The sequence below is a fragment of the Panthera onca genome, chromosome B1, assembly GCF_046562875.1.
Source record: "Panthera onca isolate mPanOnc1 chromosome B1, mPanOnc1 haplotype 2, whole genome shotgun sequence".
Classification (NCBI taxonomy): domain Eukaryota; kingdom Metazoa; phylum Chordata; class Mammalia; order Carnivora; family Felidae; genus Panthera; species Panthera onca.
The window spans coordinates 130075-144569 of NC_138342.1; the positions used below are offsets into that span (position 1 = coordinate 130075).

The following is a 14495-nucleotide window of genomic DNA, read 5'->3' on the forward strand; positions in this document are numbered from 1 at the left end:
CAGCAGGCAACATAGACATTGTCAGGCAACGGGTGTCAGAACTCTCCTTGGTCTGAAGTCAGGGGTTGGGGAGGCTATGTGGGAACTGGATGAGCAGGAGCAGCCTCAGATGGTCCCAGGTTGGAATCAAGGCGGTGGCAGAGAGGGCATCCGGGAGGCCCAAGCCACTGGGGATTCAGGAACAGCACCCCAGAGTGACACAGAACAGGGACTGCATAAGACATCTCGCTGAAGTTCCAGAACACTCCGGGGCCAGAGGTCACAAGAACCGTTGCAAAGACAGAGAGGGTGCTATGTCGACCAGGGACTAAAATGCTCTAAATTCTGACTGCACAGGTGTGTGCCAACATAAAAATCCACCCAGCTGTGTTCCACCGCACTCGCCTACTGAATGTGCCAGACTCAACTCAGAAAGTTAAAAAAGGAAACAGGGAGAGAGGGGAATGCAGAGGCCCTCAGTGAGCCAGGACGCCTGGCTTCAGAACACTTGGATGTGTTGCCTAACCTGCTAAGCCCCTATTTCCTCAAGGCCATGGAGAACCTTCTTCAGAGCAGAGTCCAGCAAGTGGCAACGGGCCCCTGGTCTGACTGGAGCAGCTGAGGGGCAGGGCGTGACAGGAGGCGCTCTGCAAGGAGGGCAGGATGGGACGGGGTGGGGGGTCGCAGAGGGTGTCCCTCAGATGCTGTACTGTGAGGCACAAGTCCTTCTGCTCGCTGTCCTCCTCCGGGGGGACAGGCTTTGGGGACCAAAGTACTCAGGTGACTCAAAACTTGGATGTGCAGCTCAGGCATACACCCCTCCCTGTGCCCCAGCAGGACCGGGGACAGCTGACTCTGACATCTCTGAGCACCCAGCCTTCCCCCAGCCTGACTCCCCCAATTCTTATATCTCTGGTGTGTGTTCTGGTCCTAGTCAGGGCTTTGTACCCAGGGGAAGCTTGGTGAGTATCTGTGGAATGGACACCCAGGTGACTAACACACTCATGTGCACACTCATAGACATGGGCTCCTGAAAGCCAAGCACTCTTCTCAGAGCCCGACTCCTGTTCCATCATTCCTCTTCCCAGCATCGTCATCCCCATTTTACAGGTGGGGAGGCTGAGGTCTGGAAGTTAGCCAACCTTCCTGAGGTCATAGAGCTGAAGGGAAGCAGATCAGCACCCTTATTCACCATGTGTGGGGGAAAAGGATGAAGGCTTCTGTGTCCAAGCCATCAGCCGTGGAGGACCAGGTTGCTAAGCCAGCGGCTCAAAGGTGAAGGAGACACAGTATGGTGGGTGTGGGTGACCACAGAGTCCTGCCCTCCCCTGCCGTGCATGTGCAGTCATCCAGGTAGCAGCTGGCTACAGGACCTGGAATTCAGACAGTCTGCCTTAGAGCTTCAAAGCTCACAGCCTTCTGTGCAATCAAGAAACACACAGGTTGCAAGGCACTCAGGCGTGAAGTACCGTGTAGCCATGAAGAAGCTATGCCTTCTGGCCTCATGGAGCTTGTGGTGGAGTAGGGAGACAATGAAACTGCACCTGCATGAGGTCAGAACAAAATGGAGTGTTGGGAGGGGTCAGGTTTGGTGGGTGCTCAGACATGCCTCCCAAAGATAACTTTAGGCTGAGACCCAAAGATGAGGAAGCCCTGGAATGAGTGCTGTAAAAGCAGAGGACAGAGCTTGTGCAAAGACCCTGTGGTCAATCACAGTGAGTGCTGAGGGCACTTGGTAATGCCTTGGAGAGGGATGGGCAGAGAGGGGGTGGGGCCAGGCCACCAGGTAAGCCTCATCCACCGATGGAGAGTGGTGGGTGGGACCAGATCTCCATGAGCCTTGTGCACCAATGGAGAATGTCAGGGATAGGGTTAGGGTTAAGCGCCTCCTGGTGAGAGGCTCCAAGGCAAGTGGGGCCGCCAAAGCCCATTCTGCCTGTGACAGTAAAGGGTGGGAGCTGCAGAAAGCCTGAGAGGGGCTGGCAGGAGGGGAAGCGGCATGGCGGCAGGAAGGACTTGCACCAAGCAACACTCCTTACGGGCCAGAAGACATGTGCGGTGGTGGGTGGCGCAGGCTGGAGTCACCTGCCTTTGGGCCCTGGCTGAGGAAATAGAGAAATTCCGCCCGAGGAAGGGGAGGGGAGAGCCCCACAGGGTTCATCTGAGCCTGGTCAGTGACCCTGGACAGCAGCCGGGGTCTAGTTGGGGTGTCGACGTCCCGGGGAGGGTCTGGCCAGGGCTTCGTGGAGCGTGTCAGTGACCTGTTGCTCTCAGCTTGCTTTGTGACATCCAGAACACAATGACCCCATGTTCTCAAAACCCAGCTTCTCAAGGCTGATAAGGGAAGGCTGGTCAAAGCTTTACCTTTCAATTCTAATGCACTCACTCTTTCACTCATTGACCCAGCCCAAGGCCAGCACGAGACAGTGAAGGTCTGCAACGCGGCCGAAGCTTGGAGGGCTTACCTTCCAGTAGGTTTCAGGGCACCTGGGTCAAGGAGCAGATAGCCTTGTGCTTGGATGAAATCCTGGGTGACGGCACTCTGTGGAGATGCTGTTGGGAGAGGCACCATCAACCAGTGTCCCTCTGGGGCTCTGTGGTCAGCTGCATGTGTGCCTGTGTATGTTTGGTGTGACAGTTCACACCCAGGTGCTGCTGTGGTCACACAGGTGTGTGTGTGTGTGTGTGTGTGTGTGTGTGTGTGTGTGTATGCGTGGCACCACAGGCTCACCAGTGTGCCCCCCCACCAGGTGCTGCTGTGGTCAGCTAACAAGGTGTTTGAGGAGCTGACAGACATCGAGAGGCAGTTCCACAAGGCCTTCTACACTGTGCGGGCCTATCTAAACTGTGACCGGTACTCGGTGGGCCTCCTGGACATGACCAAGGAGAAGGTGACGCCCCACTGTTCCACCAGCCTCCTGGCCAGGCTTGACCTGCTCCAGACTGACTCACTAACTCTCTCCCCTCTCTTCCCGGCTCAGGAATTCTTTGATGTGTGGCCTGTGCTGATGGGAGAAGCTCAGCCGTACTCAGGCCCACGCACGCCCGATGGCCGCGTGAGTCATGGTGGAGGGGGGACGGGTCCACTTGGCACACTGTGGTTTCCCTGACTCCAACTCAAGTTCCAGGGCAGGAAGGGGTCTGTCCCAGCTTGACCCAGGGTGGGAGAGGGAGGGTTTTAGGAAGGGTGTGGGGAGGTGGGAACAGACCACTGGGGCCGGCTGGCTGCCTGACTGCTCTGAGTGCTTGTCTGCTGTCCCCCCTGACTCCACCCCATGCTCTTGGGCCAGGTGGGGCAGGTGCTTGTCTCCCAATAAGTGTCATCAGCCTGGTTGGAATAACCAGCATCCGTCCTGATTGGGTGCTCGTTCCGCTGCCCCACCCTTGAAACCACTGTAGCTTCTCCCTAATAGGGCCATGTGTATGTGTGTGCACACGCGTGTGCGTGTGCATGACAGAGGCAATATGAAAAGTGCATGGGAACATGGGCAGATACCTGTGCCCCTTATCATGTGTGCATCCAACCTGGTACACACCACCCAGCCTGGCCATGCTTCAGTCTCCCCACGTGCTAACTGTGCCCTCCTCACAGGGTTGTTTGTCAAGTGTATAGATGAGTTCCTGCACAAGGCTGGGCTGTGACCATGACTTGCTACAGTTTGTGTGTGTGTGTGTGTGTGTGTGTGTGTGTGTGCACGCACGCAGGTCTGGGTGGCTGTATGCACATGTATGAAAGGGTATGGGACCCAGTTTGTGTGTGGGCTTGAGTAGGACACAGAGAGAATGAAGATAAGTGTGTAATGTGTGTTACACAAGTGTCATTGATGGTCTGCACGTGTGTGTGCACGTGAGGGTTGTGTATAACTCTGGGTGTGGAATGTGCTGTGTATGCACATGCATGTGTGTGTCTGGGTGGGGCACCTGGGTGGCTCCTCTCACCCCTCAGGGAGGCTCCCGCTGGGAAGCTGGCCCGGGGAGCACCTCACGACTGCTGTGGTCCATTTCACAGGAAATCGTCTTCTACAAAGTCATCGACTATATCCTCCATGGCAAGGAAGACATCAAGGTCATCCCGTAAGTGCCAGGGCTTTGAAGGAAGCACCACCTGAGGGTGGGAGCACCCTCAGACCCATGCTGGGTTGGCTTTGGGGATTTATCACAATGGATTCAGCAGCCTTTGGCCCCTCGCACAGACCATGGTGCTCCCTAATGCTGTAGGGCAAGGCAGAAATGGGGTGAGAAGGGAGGGTGACTCACCAATATGGGAGGAAATGAGTGGGGATGTGGGGAGGGAGGCACAGAGCATGTCCAGGGCGCACTTTCAAAGGCTCAGGTGAGCTGTCCAGGTAGCCCTGGCAGCAGCAACTGACCTTTGAGGCCTCAAGTCTCATCCTGGTTCACCCAGCCACCCACACAGGTGGGGTCCCCAGAAGGCACACCCAGTGGGTCAAGATAGGGGGGATGTCTGTCCCAGTGGAGGCACAGCTAGGCAGAGGGCAGGGAGGGGCTCCAAACTAGACAGGCTGGGCAGAGGTGTTGGCCATTGCCAACTCTATAACTGCATGGCCATGTGACCCTGCAACCCCATAAGCCTGTCAGGACCCCACCCTGCAGGTCCCACGAAGGGTCTGGGATCCAGGTGTGAGGCCACAGGATAGGTGACTGACACTGAGCCCTGGGGCTGGGTTGAAGTGTGGGGCCCCCAGTGGTGAAGGGGGCTGCTACAGGGTAAGGGGCCTCAGCATAGGCAGAAGAGGGATAAAACAGCACAGCCATCCCCAAACTTAACCCCTGGCCTCCTCCTGATCTCCCTGAGGCACAACCTGCTAGCCTTCCCGCCCCGCCCAGAGCTCAGAAAAGGGAATGAACGTTAACACACACACTGTGCCAAATCTACATGCACACATCGGACAGCCCGTCCACCATCTGCCCCTCTGTTCTCTCCCCCAGCACACCCCCAGCCGATCACTGGGCCCTGGCCAGTGGCCTTCCAACCTACGTGGCAGAAAGTGGCTTTGTGAGTCTGCTGAGGCTCTGTCCTCAACTGGTGCCCCAGCCCTTCCCACCAGCACGTGCACCTCTCCCAGCTGCCCTGCTTCGCCTACTTAGAATCCATCAGGCTGGATAGTCTGGTTTAGAATCATATGGTACATTTGGCTGCTTCAGGTGAAATTGTTTTCCTGATCCTCTTTCAGATCTGTAACATTATGAATGCCCCCGCCGATGAAATGTTCAAATTTCAGGTATCTATCCATTCATTAGAGAAAGTATGCCGTACTTAGGGAAATGATGGACTGAATTAGTTTTCGCTCCTCAAGAAAATCTCAGGCGCTAACAGCAGCAAACACATACTTCCCATGCTCAGGTCTCGGGTTGGTGGGGCAGGGCCAGGCCACAGTGAGGTTTCCTGCCCCTTGGGTCCTCCTCTGGGGACACAAGGCCCAAACACGCTCTTTTCTGGAGGGGGCCAAGAGTCAAGTGGGCCAGTGCAATCGGCCTTTGTCTCCAAGGCCTCTCCCAGGAGCTGGCCACTGCTCATATCTCACTGGCTATGACCAATGGACGGTGAGACAATTCGTGGGGCCCAACAGAATGGGATGCAAGGCCCCACGCTCGACAGCCATGAAAAACTTTAAAAGCATGGCACCAGAGATTCAAATGAGTGTGGGAGCCTTCCAAGAGAAGGATCCTGTGTGACCACAGAACTCACACCATGAAGCCGCCCTGGTGGGCAAAGAGCATCATCCTTAGCTGGTGGGAGAAGGCACAACACAAACCATAGACGCGAGGTGCTCGTGCATGGGGGGAGTGAACAGACAGGAACAACAGCCCAGTCACCGCAGTTTGAGGGCAGCAGAAAAGAGGTTCACACTCTTTGGGTGACAAGGCTGGGCCAGGGCCAGGCCCAGAGTAGCAGGTGTCTCTGGACGCCTCTCCTTGCAGGAAGGGCCTCTGGACGACTCAGGGTGGACCATCAAGAATGTCCTCTCCATGCCCATCGTCAACAAAAAGGAGGAGATTGTGGGGGTCGCAACCTTCTACAACAGGAAAGACGGGAAGCCCTTTGACGAACAGGATGAAGTCCTCATGGAGGTAAACACCTGTCCCAGGTGCGGCTCTCAGAGGTGACACCTGTGTGATGGCATGGGACACAGCCATGTGGAGTCCCGCCCCCCGTAACCTACTTTAGCGTTTGGACCCAGCGTGAGGCCCAAGGAGCGTGGGGACGAGGGGGAGCTTGAGGCCCCATCCTGGAACCCCCTTCCACCCCGGAGACCCCATTAGAAGCACTCACTGCCCCAGAGTGACACTCCACACACCAGGACACGGGGCCTGGCACCCAGCGGGCACACGGCGGGTGGTGACGCTGCTTCTCTGTCTGCAGTCCCTCACTCAGTTCCTGGGCTGGTCAGTGCTGAACACTGACACCTACGACAAGATGAACAAGCTGGAGAACCGCAAGGACATCGCGCAGGACATGGTTCTCTACCACGTGAGATGCGACAAGGACGAGATCCAGCTGGTCCTGGTACCGCTCCTGTCACACCCTGGCCCCCTCTCCACAGGCAGCACATCCCAGCAGTTAGGGCACGTCCTGTGGTCAGAGGGCCCAGCCGGTCCTGGAGTCCCACGTGCTCTGCGTGGCCAGGGGCAGTCCCTGCCCTGTGTCCTCAGCTGTGAGCAGCGTCCAGAGCCCTCCTGGTTGTGCTGTGCAAGGGCTCCATCAGTTGTCCATGTGGACAGCACAGAACAGTGCCAGGGGTGGGGGGGACACGCAGGAAATGTGCGGTACCCCATAGGCACTGTCACTTACCTCTGAAGCTAGAGGCTCCAGCTGTGGCTTTCCAAGGCAATTGTTGTCTTGTGCCAGATGTCACCTTGTCTCATAGTCATGAGGGGTGTAGTGCTGTCACCTCGTCCCATGCTCGTGAGGGGCAGAGCTGGCACTTTCTCTCTCAGTGCCTTTGTTTTCTCTCCTAGCCAACAAGGGAACGCCTGGGGAAGGAGCCTGCTGACTGTGAGGAGGATGAGCTGGGGACAATCTTGGTCAGAACCTGACTCCCACCCCTCAGGTGGAGACTGGAGGGGCCTGAGGGTCGGGAGAGACTTCCTCATTCCTAGGAGACCAGAGCATGTCACTTCCTGATGTCTGCTGCTGTCTGCGTATCCCTGTGCCTGGGTCCGTGTGTGTGTCTGTGCATCACGTGTGTGCCCGGATCTCTTTACGTGTGTGTTTTTGCATCTGTTTTCCTGACAACACCCCTGTACTTGTTGTGGGGCCTTGGGTGGGGGCTGAAGCGCAGGGCATGTGAGTGTCCCAGCCACAGGCCAAAGCAACCGCAAGGGGGGATGCCACCACACAACTGGGGCATCTGAGGCTGGACAGAGGGTCCTGGGAGGGAAGAGAAAAGCCTGCCTCCCTCAGCCCCACAATTCTTCCCACAGAAGGAAGTGCTTCCGGGGCCCAACAAGTTCGACATCTATGAGTTCCACTTCTCTGATCTGGAGTGCACAGAGCTGGAGCTGGTCAAATGCGGCATCCAGATGTACTACGAGCTGGGCGTGGTCCGAAAGTTCCAGATCCCTCAGGAGGTGGGGTGGAGTCGTGGTGAGGGGGGTCCCAGATCCACTATGAGGTGGGGGGTCCTGGTGAGGGGTCCCAGATCCACTATGAGGTGGGAGGTCCTGGTGAGGGGGTCCCAGATCCACTATGAGGTAGGGGGTCCTGGTCAGGGGTCCCAGATCCACTATGAGGTGGGGGTCCTGGTGAGGGGTCCCAGATCCACTATGAGGTGGGGGTCCTGGTCAGGGGTCCCAGATCCACTATGAGGTTGGGGTTGTGGTGAAGGGTTCCAGATCCAGTAGGAGGTAGAATTTGGAAATGGTTGGGAGCCCCAAACCCCACAAGAGGTGGGAGAGATGTGGTCAGAAGTCCTAGGTCCTATAGGAAGTTTGGCCACATGCTCATTACCGAATACGCACAGCAGGTATGCCTAGAACACATCACCGGATGAATGTATCCATGGATAGATACATGGATGGAATGTCTGATAAATACTTGTTCCTGGCAATTTGATCATCAAGTGCCTTGTTGGGCAACAGCGGGGCTTTGGCGTGGGGTGGAGAGGAGGAAACAGAAGGAGCCCATCAGCTGTGCAGAAAGCACAGACCTCTCAGCCTGAACAAGAGAGACCCCGGAAGTAACCCCAGGGAGGAGGGGTGGCCCTCCCAGCTCTGCCCTGAGCTCTGCTGCTGTCCTGCAGTTTTCTGCCACCACACTTCCACCTCGTGTGCCCCCCCCCCCCCCACCGAGAACAGGTGCAACAGGCTGGCATTGTCAAAAGAAATTTTACTAAACACTAAAAGAAAACACAAAGGAAAAAGGTGTAGAAATCATTAATTGAATTTCTAAACTTCGGAATCATTTTCTGACACTAAAAATCACAGTGGAAGCAGCAGGGGCTCCTTTGGCCCACATTCTGTTGTCCAGAGACAACCGCCCGGCAGAAAATGTGTCACGTTTTATTTCTGCATCACCCTTGCCAAGTACCCACAAATACTGCCCCGTTCAAACACGCATGCCCAAAACAGACCTTTTCTTCTAAAACACCCTGTAGCCCTTGCCTGGGGTCCTCTTCCCAATTTGGGGCTGGGAAGTCAGGTGGAGGCCCGGGAAGCCCCAGGAATGCTGGAGCTATTCCTACCTTCGACTCTGTGCCCCACAGGCTGCCTGCCACCCCTCGTGCACCCTGCAGTGACAAGCAAGCCCCTCCCACCCAGGAAAGTCGTCAGGGGCCAGTAGTGTGGGACAGAAAGGGTCATGGAGGCCTCGGGTGCAGGAGTGAGCAGGGTTTTCACACCAAGCTGTCAGTCTGTGAATGCTCTGGCGGGACTGACGTTCAGTGTCCAGAGCCCGTGCTTCTCTTGGCTTCCCGCAGGTCCTGGTGCGGTTTCTGTTTTCCGTGAGCAAAGGGTACCGGAGAATCACCTACCACAACTGGCGCCATGGTTTCAATGTGGCCCAGACCATGTTCACTCTACTCATGGTGCGTGTACCGTCAGGGGCCAGACACGCCTCCCTGTCATCCCTCCCGTCTGGCCAGGGTCCTAAGGCCTCTCCTGGTTCCAAGGGCGGTGCCCCAGGTGCTTGGAGGTGGGGATTCCTCTGCGTGGGAGGTGGAGGCCTTCAAGGGCAGAGGGTAGAGGAAGTGGAAGCCCCTCCCACCAGTGTGCACCCCCAGCCCCGGAAATAGGTACAGAACACCAAGTCTGGGGAGGGCCCAGCTCCCCCCCCATCCTGCTTGCCCCCCCACCCCGCCGCCCCCCGCCCAGGGAAGGGAGGGTGGGCGAAGGGGCTGACAGAGCTGAGCTGCAGAACTGTAGGTGCGTGTCTCCTCAGACCGGCAAACTCAAGAGCTACTACACAGACCTGGAGGCCTTTGCCATGGTGACCGCTGGCCTGTGCCACGACATCGACCACCGTGGCACCAACAACCTGTACCAGATGAAGTAGGTGGCTCGCCTGGGCGCCCTGGGGCTGAGCAGGAGAATCTGTCTCGGGGTCCCACGGGAGGCGCCTGACTACAGCTGGCTGAGGGGCAGGGAGGGGAAGGACAGGAAGCCTAGAAGCCGCAACCAGCCACTCTGGGGGCTTTTGACCAAAGTTTCATTTTAGTAAAACCTCCGTAACAGATCCCAGAATCCCTTAGCCAAGCTCCATGGCTCCTCGATTTTGGAACGGCATCACCTGGAGTTCGGGAAGTTCCTGCTCTCAGAGGAGGTTCGTGTCCAGTTAGTTACTCAGGGCGTTTCTCCACCCACTGACCGACTGACCGTCGCCTGCACCCCTGGCCCCTCCCACCTCGGTAACCCCGGGGTGCGGGCGGGGGGGGGGGGGTGCTGGAGGAGGGTCATTGGTGAAGCACCCACTGCAGGGCGGGGTGGGCTCAGCCCTCAGGCCAAGGTGGGGAGGGCCACCTAGGGGTCAGCGAGCGAGGCCACCGGGGTCTGGTGCCCACGACCCAGGAGGAGGAGCAGGCCAGCAACGTGCGAGGGACAGACGGCCGGATCCTGGGAGGGGGAGGGGACAGGCGGACCGCTTCTACCACCTGAGCCCCTTCCCACAGACCCTGAACATCTACCAGAACCTGAACCGGCGGCAGCACGAGCACGTGATCCACCTGATGGACATCGCCATCATCGCCACGGACCTGGCGCTCTACTTCAAGTGCGTGCCGCCCTCCCTGCGGGGAGGCGTCGGTCAGGGGCTCTGGGAAGACCCAAGGGACCCCTAGGAGGTGGTCCTGGCTCAGGGGTGGGGTGAGGGGCTGGGGGTCGATCCCCTCTCTCTTTGTTCTTGGGGTTCAGGAAGAGGACGATGTTCCAGAAGATTGTGGATGAGTCTAAGAACTACGAGGACAGGAAGAGCTGGGTGGAGTACCTGTCCCTGGAGACTACGCGGAAGGAGATAGTCATGTGAGCAGCGGGGGGAGACAGGGGCCATCTCTGCCCTGCTTAATCCTCAAACCTCCCGGGACAAAGGGTACCGGACCCTTTGGTGGGGACCACCCCACCCCCATGACCCGCAACAAGAACAGCTGATCTCTAAATGGCTTTGATACGTCAAAATAAATGCTCCATCTAACCTGCTCCTCCTTTTCTGGGAAGACCATACAGGATTTGGGGTCAGACAGTCCATTTCCTTAGTTTGTGGATTTGGCAGTATTTTACTTACTTTATGAACCTCCACAGATGCATGTACAAAATGGAGATTCAGAACTACAGTCCTCCCCCAGGCCTATCCCAGAGATCCACCAAAGAAAACTGTAAATCACGGGCACTTAGAAGCTGCCTGATAAATATTTGTTGATTTTAGTTTGTAGCTGCAAGAAGGAGGGAGAGGTGGAGTATGAGGGGGGTGGGCTGAAGTGTGTGTGTACAGTAAGATGCCTACTACTAGAAGGACTCTGGAGCTTGGACCTGTGCCCAGAGGTGGAGGTGGAGGGGAGGGAGGGAGGCCAGCCTGGGTATGCCTGGAGCTCCATCTCCCTGCAGGGCCATGATGATGACGGCGTGTGACCTGTCTGCCATCACCAAGCCCTGGGAAGTCCAGAGCAAGGTCAGAAGTCATGCAGTGCCCCCACCTCTTGTCAGTGCCTCGTGGGATTGCATCTAGGGGAAGCCTGAGATAGGCGGACAGAGCTTTCATTTGCAAGTAGCACTGAGGGCTGCCCCTTTGCTCTGGGGATGGGCCAGCAGCCACCATATTGGAAAGTGCCAATGTGCTCACTGTGTATTAGGCCCAGTCTGAAGAATGGGGATCCCAGAGGGTCTGGGGCAGAGAAGACTGAAGACACAGAGGCTCCAGGCAAGAGCCTCCTTGGTCATTCTCTGACCAAGCACTAAGCTCCACAAGAAGACTGCCTTTTATGTACCTCCCAGGTAGCTCTGTTGGTGGCGGCTGAGTTCTGGGAACAAGGTGACTTGGAAAGGACAGTTCTGGATCAGCAGCCCATTGTGAGTGTTAATTCCAGCATCTCCATTGTGGTCCCTGGGAAACTCAGGCCTCACTTAGTGGAAACAGGGGACTCCCAGGGATTTGGGGGTCCTGGGATCTCAGTCTCACTTTGTGGGGTCATGTGACATGAGCTGAGTGTGAAATTAGGTGACTCAGGAAATGGGTAAAGTTATAGAAATAATAGGGTTTGGATAAAGCTGTGGTGCCCATGCAGAGATGGAAAGCCATTATCAAAGCTGGTAGAAGCAGGCTGTGGCCCATAACCCAGAGCCTCCATGGCCTAGGAAGCTCTACAGAACCTCAGCCAAGCTGTGAGCTGCTCCAGAAAGGCCTTCAACTGGGAAGACTACGGTGCCAGAGGGAGCCAGTGGCTGCAGTCCAGGGGCCCACACCGTGGCAGATGGACAATGCTGAGATCTTCGGGTCAGCAATGTGGGGCCAGGAATATGCTGCTAGACTACAATGGCACCTGCATAGGAACCAAGGGTATGAGGAAAGCATAGTGTTGTCCAAAAGGCATGTGGAAGAAATGGAAAGTCAACTCCAGTCAATGAGTAGCTGTCTCAACCCTATGGGGTTGAGAAGGCTTTGGGGCCAGGTACAGACTGCAGGTAAGGGTATCCTGACCAACCAGCCAAGTCCCTTGGGGGCCAGGCCTCTAGGTCCTGCATGACTCACCCTTGCCACATGGAGCTTCAGACAGTGGGTAGCTATGAAGAACAGACTAGCAAGGGCCAACTCAGGCAGTCTGGAGTGTGTGGACAGTATGGACAGCCCCTCCAGAGGCATCTGAGTTTTGCCCCCCAGGGGTCTCTGGTCAGGTCTTGAGTCAGCACCATGGATAGCTCCCAGGCGACTGGGAGAAAGGGGCTCAGGGGACCGGGAACTGGGAGCACCATGGTAGACCTAGCCCTGGAACTACTAGATGGCTCAGAGGGGACAGGGGTGTCCTAGCTGTCTCCTTTCAAGGGCCAGCATCTATCAAGGCAGGCCAGGCCCCAAGGCCAGAGGCTTCACCTTCATCCCATGGACACTGCTTAATCTGTGTTTCTGTGGACATGTTCATCCAAGCTGGGTGGGGCTGAGTGAGTCCTGCGGGCTCAGAGAAAGTGTCTCTGCTCCCCCCCCCCCCCCCGCAACCAAGCCAATGATGGACCGGAACAAGGCAGCCGAGCTCCCCAAACTACAAGTTGGCTTCATCGACTTTGTGTGCACATTCGTGTACAAGGTGAGCAGGGCCTGACTAGGTTCACAGGAGGAGGAGGGGACTGGTGTGGGTTCACCCAATGGCCTGACTTGCCATAGCCCCTATCTCCTCCGACTTGCACTTAAAATCTGAAATCCTCAGCATCACCCCAAGGAGAACCTTCCCACCTTCACCTAGCCAGCCCCTCAGAAGCACTTCATGCTTACCCACTGGCTTCCTCCCTCTGGAGGGTCCTCCTGCTCTCCATCAGGTCTCACCTCAAATGTGCTTTCCCAAGACCCTAAGGCACCCCCACTTGTGGCCTGTGTGTTATTTACAGGGCACTGACTGCAGTTTATCTGTGGGTGCATTTGTTCAGTGCCTGTGAACCCAGGAGGACAGGGATGGGTCCACCTGTCACAGCTGGGAATTCCTTGCCCAGCAAACACATGTTGCACAAGTGACAGTGGGACACTGTGCTGAAGACATGTGCTGTGACGTCACTGGCCAGGGAATATGTTGGCGGGGGTGGGGAGGGCTCTGCAGTCAGAGCACCCCCCCCCCACAAGTGATGCCCACATGCCCATGGACTCCACTCCATCTGGTCCTGGGGGCTGCAGGGTCCCACGCTCTGAGGAGGAGGTTGTCTGGTTCTGAGTAAAGTCACCCCTGACTGGACCAGTCCCACCCCCTCTTTGACCCCCACAGCTCCTGTGCTCCCCTTTACTGAAACACCATCTCCCTTTGCTACCCCTTCATTGGGGCTATAAGTCCTGGGAAGGAAGGCAGGACCAGGATGTACATCCCAGTCCTGAAGGTCACAGGTCACAACCCCACTACACTGCTCCCCTCCCACTGCCTTCCCCAAGTCCATCCACATGCTCCATAGATTGTATGTGTGTTTGTGTGTGCACACATGTGTACATGGGTGATGTGTGCATAAGAGACCAGAGAAGGAGCCTCAGGACTTACTTGTCTGCCCCAGTGTTCCCGCTCCCTCTGCCAAGGGACTCCCCTTCTGCCATTGTTATTTTCTATTTTATTCTTGGGGGGCCTCATCTGTGCCATAAGCATTCATACCCCACATCTCCCCATCCTATCTTCTCCATTTCCAAGGCTTTGCTGGGAAAGTGACGTCTCAGTGGCAGGCAGACCCCCTCCCAGGTTCTCCTCTTGGGGGAGTGGGGCAAGGTGGTGGGGGGACAGGCTGGTGCCAGCAAGGGCCAAGACGTGGGGAGACCACCTGCCCCAGCGGCCCAGGAACAGTCAGGTGGTGTGGGCAACTTCTTGATTCCCTGTCCAGGAGTTTTCCCGTTTCCACGAGGAGATCCTGCCCATGTTCGACCGACTACAGAACAACAGGAAGGAGTGGAAGGCCCTGGCTGATGAGTACGAGGCCAAAGTGAAGGCCCTGGAGGAGGAGAAGCAGCAACAGGAGGAGAGGACAACAGCCAAGAAAGGTCTGGGCTGCGGGGGTGGGCACTTGGTTAGTCCCCACGTTGAAGTGTATGAAGAGATGGAGTCAAAGACCAGAGTCAAGTCTCAAGAAAAGGCAGGTGCCAGACAGCACTGTGGCTGGCGTGCTCTGGTTCCTCACCGCAGGGGCGGCCATCCCTCAGGATCGGCCCTGCTCAGGCAGTGCACCCAACACTCCCAGACTGGAAGGTCTCCTTGTGTCTCTAGCCAGGAACTCTCATTTTCCCTAATGAAGTAACTGAATGTTACTTCCCTTGTAAAGGGGAGGAAATCCCAGCCAAACATTGTGAACTCTCAACAGGTCTTTCTTCCACCATCAGGCTGCAGTTCCCTCCT

At 56.7% G+C, this 14495-nt stretch overlaps 1 protein-coding gene across 4 annotated transcripts in view; it reads left to right on the top strand.

Moving 5' to 3' along the window:
- PDE6B (phosphodiesterase 6B) overlaps nucleotides 1-14495 on the top strand; it is a 35623-nt gene that overhangs the window by 19387 nt on the left and 1741 nt on the right. The window contains exons 4-21 of one of the 4 annotated variants that reach the window (XM_078446399.2): nucleotides 2730-2870; nucleotides 2961-3035; nucleotides 3989-4053; nucleotides 4930-4996; nucleotides 5175-5222; nucleotides 5923-6072; nucleotides 6365-6508; nucleotides 6961-7026; nucleotides 7426-7572; nucleotides 8919-9026; nucleotides 9380-9489; nucleotides 9673-9760; nucleotides 10107-10207; nucleotides 10348-10455; nucleotides 11035-11098; nucleotides 11422-11496; nucleotides 12642-12725; nucleotides 13987-14072. In XM_078446399.2, coding sequence (XP_078302525.1) covers nucleotides 2730-2870; nucleotides 2961-3035; nucleotides 3989-4053; nucleotides 4930-4996; nucleotides 5175-5222; nucleotides 5923-6072; nucleotides 6365-6508; nucleotides 6961-7026; nucleotides 7426-7572; nucleotides 8919-9026; nucleotides 9380-9489; nucleotides 9673-9760; nucleotides 10107-10207; nucleotides 10348-10455; nucleotides 11035-11098; nucleotides 11422-11496; nucleotides 12642-12725; nucleotides 13987-14072 — 1727 coding nt within the window. Of the gene's footprint in view, nucleotides 1-2729; nucleotides 2871-2960; nucleotides 3036-3988; nucleotides 4054-4929; nucleotides 4997-5174; nucleotides 5223-5922; nucleotides 6073-6364; nucleotides 6509-6960; nucleotides 7027-7425; nucleotides 7573-8918; nucleotides 9027-9363; nucleotides 9490-9672; nucleotides 9761-10106; nucleotides 10208-10347; nucleotides 10456-11034; nucleotides 11099-11421; nucleotides 11497-12641; nucleotides 12726-13986; nucleotides 14144-14495 lie in introns of those variants that run through there. The other 3 variants (XM_060655597.3, XM_060655598.3, XR_009616603.3) reach the window with 3 other exon arrangements.